This window comes from Delphinapterus leucas, chromosome 16 (genome assembly GCF_059928025.1).
Source record: "Delphinapterus leucas isolate spDelLeu-1000000601 "Yukka" chromosome 16, BTC_Dleu_Yukka2, whole genome shotgun sequence".
Classification (NCBI taxonomy): domain Eukaryota; kingdom Metazoa; phylum Chordata; class Mammalia; order Artiodactyla; family Monodontidae; genus Delphinapterus; species Delphinapterus leucas.
Genome location: NC_143144.1, coordinates 72,237,069 through 72,249,658, shown reverse-complemented (window position 1 = coordinate 72,249,658; position 12,590 = coordinate 72,237,069). Strand labels below are relative to the sequence as shown.

The 12,590-nt window shown below is 34.5% G+C and overlaps 1 protein-coding gene across 1 annotated transcript in view; it reads right to left on the bottom strand.

The window, feature by feature from the left end:
* Positions 1-12,590, bottom strand: part of ATRNL1 (attractin like 1) — a 683,604-nt gene that overhangs the window by 473,290 nt on the left and 197,724 nt on the right. Inside the window, exon 20 of the mRNA XM_022568674.3 lies at positions 6,991-7,084. Within this exon, the coding sequence (XP_022424382.1) occupies positions 6,991-7,084 (94 nt within the window). The remainder of the gene's footprint in view (positions 1-6,990; positions 7,085-12,590) is intronic.

The following is a 12,590-nucleotide window of genomic DNA, read 5'->3' as shown; positions in this document are numbered from 1 at the left end:
ATTAGCAGCTTTATAGACAATGGCAGTCCTGATCATAAACCTGACATCATTTGCACAAAACAGTTGAGTTAGGCTACCCCTTCCTGCCCTAAATCCTGGTGCTTGCTTCTCTTCCTTACTAATAGAAGTCCTTTGTGGCATTTTTTTCTAGAATACAGCATTTTCATCTGCATTAAAAATCTGTTCAAGCAGATATCTCATCAATGATTTCCTTAATGGCGTCTGGGAACTCATCTGCTCCCTCTCAGTCAGGAGAAGCTGCTTCTCCCGTTATCTTGACATTCTTTAAGCCAAACCTCTTTCTAAAATTATCAAACCATCCTTTGCCGGCGTTAAATTCTCCAGCTTTAGACCCTTCATCTTCCTTTTGCTGAAAGTTGACATATAATGACTTCACTTTTTCTTGGATCATATTAGAGTCTATAGGTATGCCTTTCTCACAACAATCCTGCACCCACATACGTTGCATTTTCAATAAGAGATTAAAAGGTATTATGCAATGAGTACAAGGTTTGAGCACCTTCTGGAGTAGCTGCAGTGATGGCTTCTCAAATTTCTTTCTCTGTTTTTTACAATGGTCCTTATGCTGGATTCATTTGTCTTGAAATGGCAGGCAACTGCAGCTGCAGACCTCAATCTATAGTACGTACCAAGCAATTCAGCTTTTTCCTGTAGTATCATGACTCTTCTCTGCTTCTCAGGAGCACTTCCAGTATCACTAGTGGCACTTCATATGGGTCCCATGGCTTCATTTAATGTTTACAGTATTGCACTAAATACGATGAAAAATACACAAGAACCACGAAAGCTCACTTTTCACTGTGATGTGCAATTTACTGGAGAGAAGAACTGCTCATGCAGATATGATTAGCGTCACAAGGCATTTTAAGTGGATACTCAACACTTAAATGCAAAAGTATGTGTGCATACTTCAAAAGTATGTGTGCGCCATTTTCCAGTGACCAATTATGTACTAAATGGCTTGAGGTCCCATTGGATAGAATGGAGGAGAATGTATTGTGTGTATTGATGAGATGGCATGCGTGGTTCCTCAAAGAAACCCAACCACTATTTTAACTGATGGGCTCTGGGAATCAGAGATTCAAATTAGAATCATGAAAAGACTGAAGGATCACAATTTTCTACTAAGGCAGCTGACATCAACCTTCTGCTTATTGGTTCATGATTTTTTCTGGTGATACAAGTCCAACAATAATCTAGTTGGCTGCCAATTTAGCTCATCCCTCCGAACTCACTTAGGCATTTCCACATATCCCTGCCGACCAATACCCACTGTTGGTCATCTGGTCTTGCTGACTATTAAGGTAATTATATCTATATTCAAGAGTTAAATGTCACCACCTGGCTTCTACTGTTCTGGAATCCTGACATACACATTGTCACTAGAGAGCCCAGCTGACTGGAATCATTTGTACTGTCTATCAGGACCTACAGAGAACAGCCACCACTGAGTTCCACAGATTCCAGGGCTCCCCTTACTGTTGTACTCCTTATGGTCCTAGTGAAGGAAGTGTTCTGGAGGACCTCCAAGAAAATATAGTCAGTTAATGGGCAGTCTGATATTATGTAATACACGCATTCCAATACATCCAACTTCCTGAGTTTCTGGCCCCAGTGCTCAAAATTTCCCAAGACAGTTCCAGCAACTCCCACCTCACTAACTAGAGGCAAGCATCATGTCCACACTTTGAAAAGCCATCAGCAACTCCACGTAAACTCACTAAGATATGAAATCCTGAAATATAGGAGAGTGATGCCGTATCAGTATAGTCTCCCTTCTCCAGTCTTATATCCCATGTCCCCAGGTCCAATACCCTCTCTGTGCACTCCTGATTCCTGCCTCTGCATACTTGCCAGGCTCTGCAACTTTCTGAGTGAATAAGCTATCTCTTCCTATAGCAGAGACTGTGTTTTCCCATTCATGCTACACTGAGACCTGATGCTTCTTACTGATCTGAAGACAGTAAGTAGAGGCAGGGCACACTCTGGAGGAGGACATCTTTTTAGGAAGCATAACCCTCAGGTAAAATCTTTGCACTGTGTCCAGAGAAAAGGAAGCTATTCTACTCTAGCAAATGACAGAGGGCTACTTCTTCCAGTCAGGAGTGTTCAAGAGAATCTAGGATTCAGGGTTCTAAGGTCGTACTCATAAGTGTCCCCACTGTAGGCCTCAAAGTCTTACCCCTTGTCATCAGGCAACGACTCTGGCATGCGTAAATTGTCATGACTGAGCCTTCAGTTTCATCTGCAGTCTGCCAACCTTATGATTAAACCCTGGGCGTAATTTTCAAGATACTCTGCTCTCTGGCTATAGAGGATGAGGGTCTTTAAATGCTGTTATGAGGTCCTCTGATGTTCACATTATGCCTTGAATTGATGGAAACCTCCTTCTTTTTTTTTTTTTTTTGCGGTACGCGGGCCTCTCACTATTGTGGCCTCTCCCGTTGAGGAGCACAGGCTCCAGACGCGCAGGCTCAGCGGCCATGGCTCACGGGCCCAGCCGCTCCGCGGCATGTGGGATCTTCCCAGACTGGAGCATGAACCCGTGTCCCCTGCCATCGGCAGGCGGACTCTCAACCACTGCGCCACCAGGGAAGCCCGGAAGCCTCCTTCTTTAAGCCTTCATGGCAATTAACAAAAGCTAGCCAAGTTTGTAAGCATAATTACCATCGCCCCATGACTTTCAAGTGCTAAAGTTGCTACATAAACTAGTACTTCTCCCTCAACCTATACTTTATCCTATCAAACACAGTTAATATTCTCAATAATTATTATAGCACACCAGGATAATCACTACCCCACTCACCATTAGCATTGTAGTGCTTATTGCCATTTGATAAGTCATCCAATTATAAAATCCTATGCTGAGGGCCTATTATCTAGAACTGCTTCCAGGAGCGACCAGGTAAGTCAGAATAACCTCAATAGCAGATGCTGAAATAAGGACTTGGATGTGGGTACTTGCCAAGGAGGGTTATCTCAGGAAGCATTGGTGACAATGTGGGAAATGGAGGACAAACTCCCATTCTTCGTTGGCCAAGGATTACCCATACTGGCATCAACTGCTTTACACTTCCTGGTTGCACCTGGGCAGAAATGAGTAGCTTTGGAACTAAAAGAGAAACAAAGATTCTCATTCTTTTTTTTTTTTTTTTGCGGTATGCGGGCCTCTCACTGTTGTGGCCTCTCCTGTTGCAGAGCACAGGCTCCGGATGCACAGGCTCAGTGGCCATGGCTCATGGGCCCAGCCACTCCGCGGCATGGGGGATCATCCCGGACCGGGGCACAAACCCGTGTCCCCTGCATCGGCAGGTGGACTCTCAACCACTGTACCACCAGGGAAGCCCGATTCTCATTCTTTATGTGGAATATTGGAAAGTACAGGAAACTGTCCACTGCAGCCTTGATGAAACCCTAAAAGCCATGAGAGTTGGCAAGATGTATCGTAAGTATCTGCCACAACATTTTATCAAAACTTCTTTCACCTATTTTTATCTGATTTCCCCTTTATTTCCCACTGAGGAACATCAGTTTCTATCAGTAGGGTTGTTAGAAGGCTGAAGGAAAGAACAATTAAATACTACTGACCTTCATTACACAGACATTGAAAATGACAGACATTATATTTTACATAATGCAAATATGGGTCACCTTCACATTGTAAATTGAGAAATTTTACAAAAATAATATGTGTGTTTTCTTTAAAGTCTGCATGTTGCTCCTCAAAAGTAAACAATTTTCCTAGAGAATACCACTTCACTCATTTCATATTTATTTTTATATTATAGTTTACTTTTCCATTAAATTAATTTTTAACTTACCATTTTTGAGTTCCAACTGTGTTTAGGCCAGGGCCAGAATGAGAACTTTACCTTGGCAAGATTAATAATTTGGTGTCCCTTTAAATGAATATTTTGACCCCATACTGAAGACCTGCCCACTGTGTCTGCTATTCCCTTCCCCCAGCATACACCACAAGAAATTATCTCCAATTTTTTCCATGAACAACTGGTGTGGTTCATGAAAAAAAACTCTAAAAAGCGTGTGGACCCACCAATTCCTCGGCCCCAGGGCCTTCACACTATTGACGATGAGCACTTGAGCAGCAATTTATCAGCCACCTCAGCTGGACTCTGCTTTTAAGCTTCCCGCTGGCTTCACTCCAGGTTAGCCAGTGTTCCTGTCTCATTTCTCCCTGAAAGCTCTTGTTTCTCTTTAGAGTTTCGGTCATTTGGTTACCCTGTAATCTCAGTTCTCCAACACTTTCAAGAAAACGCATGAATTTGCAGTTCGCCCAGCTTTTCTTTCTTTCATTGTAAAGGTGGGAACAATGCTTTTTCCAGCTCTCTACATCTTGAGCAAAAACTGGAAATGCTATCGTTCATTTTTACTTGTTTGCTTTACTGATGTGGTATCCCTTTCTGTTTACTACATTCTATACCCAGAAAATTTTAACTCTTCCTTCAAGTTCCATCTCAAATATGCTTTGCTCACACTTTCCTTATTCTTCCATGATAAATCAATCATTCCCTTTCAGTACTCCTTCACTACTTTCTTCATTCTATTCCATTAAATAAATTTATTGAACACTTACATTGTAGTACTGATGCAATGGTCCCTAAAGAGGTTCACTTAATAAAGGATACAGGCAAGTACATAGATAATGCAAGGAAAAAATTAGTAAATAGGAAGAGAACCAATTTCAATTTGGAGAGGTTATGAAAAATACACAAATGAGATGTGATGTCTGACTACATACTTAAAGCCAAACAGAAATTATCCTGGGAAGAGGAAAGAGTTCATTCATAAGAATCTCAAATCACTAATGTATCAATAATAAATTAATATAGTATATTTTGGCTAGTGTCTCCACTGCTAGCCTGAAAGAAGCTTTAAGTAAAAACCATGTGTTAGTCATCTTCATTAAGAGTAGCAACCACTCATTTATAATTGTTTACTGACTTGAGTGACTAGCTTTGCTTCTTAAAGAGAGCATTTTTTCCAGTATAAGCACACTGCAGGAAATTATTGCTTTAAGTATGAGGAGCCTATTGTCATCACTGCCCTACACTCAAATAAATAAATTAAATTAATAAATATTTATACAAATATAAAGATATATTTAATATAAATATGTAAATAATATACATGTATTTCTATTTTATAAATATATTTTATATTTGTATACAAATAATATATGATATATATTATATAATACAAATCTTATATAAATAAATAAGTAAAACAAAAAAGTAATGAATGTAATTCTATCTACAAAAACTGTCCACAAAATATCCTCTACAAATTAATATTCCAAGTTTTCCTCTGCTTATAAAAAATTTCCCGTTTATAATAACTAGGGCAAAATGTAATTTCACCATTCAGAACTATATAATTTATTTTTCTAACATTTCATACATATGCCAAATCCTGTAACTCTGTATATATAAGCTTAGAAGCCCATGAGTTCACTGAATTAAAATACTGTCTCTCTTACCTGGAAACAAAAATGTTTCTAACGTACTGCATCACATAACAGATAATTATTATGGATGGTTATACCATTTGTGCAAAAGTAAAGTACAAATTTAAATTGTCAGTGTTTATAATGATGATGGAATCTCACAACAAAAATAAAGTATTTGTTGCTTAAGACCAAGTGCTACTACACAATTCATTGGGGGAAGAGAGATGCAAGGAACAGTACAAAATGAAAATGAAGGGCTCTCGTTAAAAATTTATTAAGAATTTTAATATGGCGACAGAAGAACATTCAATCAGGCATGATGCCCTTCTAAGCATGAGGCCCTGTGTAAATGCACATGTCACACACCCAAGAAACTGGCATTACTTATGACAACCAGTATGTAGCACTGCAAAACACTGGAGGCATCTCTTTGACTTAAAGCATAGGACTCTGATTTAATCTCATTGGTACTGAGAACAAAATAGCCTTCCTTAATAGGAATTTCCCTAAGATCTTATGCTTTGACCTCATTTTTAAGTTTAGAGACTATGGAGAAGGAATAAAAACTGGTTCTGTTCACCTTCTCTTGAAAACCTATGATACCTAAGTGACTAGTCAAAGATATAACCATCTAACTTGAAATGTTTAGGATAATTCTATTGTAAATAATGTATTGTTCTAAATAAAAACAAACAAAAAGATCATTTTCCATGGCTAACATACCTCTTTGGATATAAATTTTTACATATAGTTTTGGAGAATCTTTTATTAATTTTTTAAATAATTATATAATTATTATAATCGGAATGTATGGTTTATGTCATACAGCATATTATACCTAATATAAATGTAAGTGCATATATACAAAACTATAAAAATGATTTTAATATATGAAGAATATGAATAAGAAAAAAATTTAAGTAACATGAAACAACTACTTTTTAAAGTTACTCCTTTTGGAGGTAGGTGAGAATAACAACTAAATTATAAAAAGACAAAAACCACTCATAAAACTACTGAAAGCAGAGTAACAACAAGAGTGGGTTCATGTCTAATGAAATAACAGAGAAAAAGAAGATAAGTATAAAAAACCACTTGCAAGGCCTAAAAGACTATAATGATCAGAATTAATAATAAAAGATTCAAAAGAAGGAAATGCATAGAAACACTGGATTTCAGTTATTTAACAAGATATAGAGAAAAATTATAAAGATAGCAATGGAGGTTTGATATATATTTTTCCAGAAAAAATAAGAATGTTTCTTTTTATCGGAAAGATACAGAAGACAAATATTCTTTGGGCTCTGTTCTGAAGGCTCCACAAAATTGTCAATTTAAAGGCTTAATTTTTTATGAAAATTGATAAAATGCAAGTAAACATAGCTTACAACAATACTGGTTGCTTAACTAACACAACATTAAACAAAATGGAAAACCTATAACAATTAGTTCTACAGCATAAATTCAACCCATGAAAGTTCTAGAAAGTAATGTTTACTTACAATTGGCATTGATCACCTTTTATTCCTTTAGTTGTGCAGAAACATTTTCCTGTGTGCATATGACAAATATTTGCATGTCCACTGCATGTACAAGCTGTAAGTCAAAACCAAAATGATATTGAATATTCCCCATCACAAACATGTGCATCACATTTCAGGGAAGGTTGTATTATCTTATTTGTAAACCATCGATTATCCTCTTGCCATCCAAAAACTAGGGTTAGCATACAAGTTATCTTTAATTAAGGGGAAATAAATTCACTTATTTAAAAATTTTGTGAAACTCTTCAAAGTCTTTGGGGTATCCTGAAGTCTAGTGTGGATCCAAGTATTTATCTCATCCTTCTTTGGACTTTTTTCCATTTCTAATTTGGTACATCTACTTAATGAAATGAGTTTCAAAGAGCATAAGATCTTTGTAGTCAAACAGCTCAGCTTCAAAATGTACATCTAGCTTCAAAATGTACATCTATAATCACTAGCTATGTGACCTTGGGCAATTTATGTAACCTCACTAGTCTTAGTTTCTTCATCTTCAAAAGGAAAAAGGAGCTCTCAGGACTTAGTGAGAATTAAATGAGATAATGTATTTTAAATTCCTAGCACATATCAAACACTTAATAAATGCAACTATTACTTCCACTACTTTTACCACTGCCAACAATAAAAAAATATAATTTTACATATTGTATAAAAAAGTATATCTGTTTATTTGCCCAAATATCATCCTTTTCTGAGATCATTCTCAGTTTTAGTATTCCAGAATACTACCTGAAACATTCCATAGCGTAACAGTTACATATAGTCAATTTGGTTCATGCTGAACTCATTTCATTTTCTTACTTTGCATTCCTTTGTTAAAGATCAGCGTTCCAATTATTCAGGACACAAATCTCACACTTTATTGTGCCCAACATCCAATCAGCTGGCAGGTTTAGTTTCTACATGCAGGATCTTTCTTGTATCTGACCTCCTCCTTTCCACTATGATAACACATCATTCAAGTCCTGTCACTCATGCTCTCTTACTGACACCAATACATTACATAACTGATCTTTCTGCCTTCTGTATGGCTACAACTTATTCTCCAATCCTGAGACATATTCTCAAGAGATAAGGCTGATCATGTCATCAGCCCTTTCAAAAACCTTTAATGAGAGCTACTGTGTTCCTGCACACCACCAGCTAGTTAAACCATTCTATTGATAAAAATGAAATAATGATTTCATTCCTGATTTTCATACACATTTAAAAATAAGATAATGAGTCACTGATTTTGATCAAAATATTTTAGAACACTAAGCTTCTTATTAATTGTTTATGATTATTTGCTTTGAAAAAACACATAATTAATATAAAGTAAATACATACAACCCTACACACACATAAAAAATAAATTTTGGTATTAGGTAGATTATTTAAGAAGCCAGGCTTTCTTTGCTAAAAGAGACTTCTACATAAAAGTGTGGGTTTTCTTTCATAAAGACTATTTAAATAGATCAGTATAATCTTCCTTTAAGTTTGTAGAATTAACTATGGAAACACAACATGTGAGAATTTTAGAAATGAATGACAAGATACAGAAGTGCAAGGAATAAAGGAAATTATCATGAGCAAAAAAGGGACTCAGATATACTGATAACATGTAACTTCATAAATAGTGAATGAATATACCATGGTATCTTTTAATATTAACTTGCCGTTTCACATTAATACTATCTTGTATTCAGAACTTCACTAGAAAACAAATGATGCACATTAATATTTTAAAACTTGGGTAAACTTTTTATTTACCCTTTATGGCAGAACTAGATAATAGTCACACTTGCAGCATTTCTTTAAAGAATTATCAATGTATAGTAGTTTTAATAATTTCTGAGACAGAAAAAATATTGTGTTAAAAAATACCTTTTAGTGAAAACTCATTTTGAGAGAATTCCCTTCTGGTGCTACACTTCAGGCTAAAATGGCACAAATGTATTTTAAATTCAATTGTTTAAAATTTATACTTCATGACGGTACTGAAATCATTCTGTTGTTGTCAGCGTTTGAGGTTATCTTTTTATGCTGAATAAGCACCTATAAAATCATCATACTGTGGCCTTTTGTTTGGTAAATTTTATATGATGATGACTTTATAGCCTAGCTATACATTACAGGAACATTATGAGGTCACATGGTATTTCTGTTTCCCTATAATATAAATTTGCAATAACAACTTGTAACTAAAACTCAACAATAAGGATAGAAAAACAGATGCTATAAGAGTTATTCAAATAAATTGTATATAAAGAATATACTTTAGAAAAGGAAATCAAAAAATAGTCATTGGCAGTACTTGTTTCGAAGTCAGTTTATGTGCCTCGGTCCTTTAATTGCTATGTCATTGCTATTTGTCACACACAAATACAACAGCTTCTGGGAATTAGGAGATCATGTCCACTTAATTTCCTTTATATACTTCTAGCGTAATTATACTTGATATTTAGTAGATATATTACATTAGGTTTCAAATATAGTAAGAATTCTGGCAAAGAGAAATGTTCAAATAGCCACATGACTTAAAATTAATTCTTCAAACTTATATTTTTATTTACAGCTCTAAGCCCAAATATCCATCATGTGTGGTTTATGAAAAGGGAAAACAGAACATAGCTGTTTCCCTTTGATATAAATAAACATGAAATGTTGATACCAATAATATCTTAGCAATCTGGTTTTTCTCACTAAAAACTCAAAAATTACAACTATTGCCATGTATTAATCTGTTGCTGAGAGTATGATTTTGTTTTCTCCTGGAAAGATGACAAGTCTCATAATTTAAAATGTGTCATTTGACTTACAGAGATTATTTTGTTTACTTAGGATATTGGGCACCCATATTTGCCTAAATAAAGAGTAAATGAGAAATTAAGAAATAGTTCTTTCTCCAATAAATAAAGCACAGTGAAACTCAGTTATTCAGTCTTTGTTCCAGTATTTGTTGAACGCTGTTGGGCGAAAGGCACTGCTCTAGAACTAGTCGGAGAATATGATGGTGAACAAGAATCTAGAACTTAAGGACTGGAACTGCCAAGTAAATGGTACTGTTTTAAGGATTTAAGTTGCAGGTTGGAAAGTCATAAAGTGCCAAGAGGGCTATTAAGATTCATATTTTATATTTCAAAGCTGTCTAACATATTGAAAAATGAGGAGAAACCCTAACCATCTGTTTTAAGGGTCAGTAAACTATATCCGTGAGGGCAAGCCCTCACTTCCTACTTTTTATGGCCCATAAGCTGAGAACGGTTTCTACATTTTCAAAGGATTGTGGAGAAGAAGAAGGAGATGCAGCTGGAGGAAAAGGAAGAGGAACAAGAGGAGGCAGCAGCAAAGCAGCAACCATACCTGTACCTGGATCACAAAAAATAAAATATTCACTACCTAATGCTTTAGAGAAAAAAAAAATTGCCAACCCCTGACCTATAACCACAAAGCCTGGAAACACATAACATGTCAGTTCTTCATTCTGACTGAATGTTCAAAACACAAATCTCATTTAAAACAAACAAGGTTTTGGTTTTTTCTTTTTTGATAGAAGAGGGTTAAGCATAAGCACTGAAAATATTTGACCAAAATAAATTTCAACCCAACTCTTCTGGAATTGTATTTTTAATACCTTGTGTTTAGCTTTGATAAAGAATAACTTTAGTCATATTTCATTTTCTAACTCTAGCAAGATAAATTTCTTGAACACGCCTAATGACTACCATTAAAGTTTTTAAACCCTTTAAATTTTACTTATTTCTTTAATCTGAAGTTTTCATACATCTAAAAAAGTAGGGCAAAATATTAATACCCTGGGCTACAGATGAGGCAAGAATGACACATATTATTAGAATCTATTCACAAACCAAACCTCAATACCAATGAAATACCAGGCATTTTTTCCCACATTCAGTTCTACCACCAAAAATTACTACTTGCCTTAAGTTCAAATTCTTAAATTCCAATTTATTGAATTTTTATTGCATCTCTTTTTAAATCTGCAATGTTTTCAATGAGATTGTTTTTAAAGGTTGTTTTGAATAGTTATTAATCAATGAATCAAATCATCTGAAAAAAGTCGAGTATTCATTATGTTAAAAATATAAAACATGAAGTAGGTTAGTGATAAGAACAGTATTTTGCAACCATATATGACTGCACTATTTCCAAAGTACTTTCACACACATTACCTATTCAATCTTTACACCATATGCATTATACTCATTTAATAGTCTCAAAGAAATGAAAAAAAAGTCCACATTTATACATCTAGTAAGTAGTAAAGAGTTATATCCTGAGATTCTTTCAACTTCTTGATAGACGATATATATGTGTGGATGGCACATATAGATAACATGTAACATTCTTGACCATATATGCTTTTTAATTTCAAATACATAATGTACTTTTTTAACGGTTTGAAAGCTGAAACTAACCTGAAAACATCAATGATAATAACGTATTCAGTAAATACACCATTAAATATAAGTACTAAGATTGCAAGGTTGATTCATTATTAAGAAATTCATTAATATACCATATTATCAAATCTAAAAATAAAAAAATATGATTATCTACACAGATGTTAAAAAGTCTTTGACAAAAGTCAATACCCATTCCTGATAAAACATTCAATAAAACAGTAATTCAAGGATACTTTCTTAGCATAAATATACACACACACACACAAACATATGAATATGTGTGTGTATATATATTTTTTATATATATCTATAGATACACATATATATATAATAGCCAGCATCTTGCTTAATAAGAAAACACTGGAAGCTTTTCTTCCACTAAGATCAGGAATAAAGCAAGATTCCCCAATAGATCTATTACTCTTAAAATTGTATTAGAGATATTAACCAATGTAATTATACATGAAAAGTTAATTGATGTGTAAGGACTAGAAAAAAAGTGAAACTATCTCTATTTGTAAATGATATGATAGTATCTGGAAACCCTAGAGAATCAGTGTTAAAACAAATTAAAACAATAAGCAATTCAGTAAGGTAATAAATTTAACAAATTAATATGCAGAAATCAGTAGCCCTTTAACAATAACCAGGTAAAGGATATAAAATCTTATTTATAATTGTAATGAATAAGATAAAATACTTAGGAATAAATTTTAACAAAAAATATGCAAAACCCATGGGAGGCATAAAAGTAGTTGTGACAAAATGGAAAGACACACATTGTTCTTGAAAAAAACACCCAATATCATAAAGATGTCAGTTCTATTTGAATTAGTTTATAAATCTAACCCAATCTCAACAAAAATACTAACATTTTTTAATGGAACTTGATAAATTGATAATAATCATCACATAGAAACATATGCATTCAGGAATAGTCAGGAAAACACTAAAAAAGAAAAGCTAAAAAAAAAAGGGGGTGGGTCCTCCTAGAGAAATGGAAATAAAAATAAACAAATGGGACCTAATGAAACTTCAAAGCTTTTTCACAGCAAAGGAAACCATAAACAAGACCAAAAGACAACCCTCAGAATGGAAGAAAATATTTGCAAATGAAGCAACTGACAAAGGATTAATCTCCAAAATTTA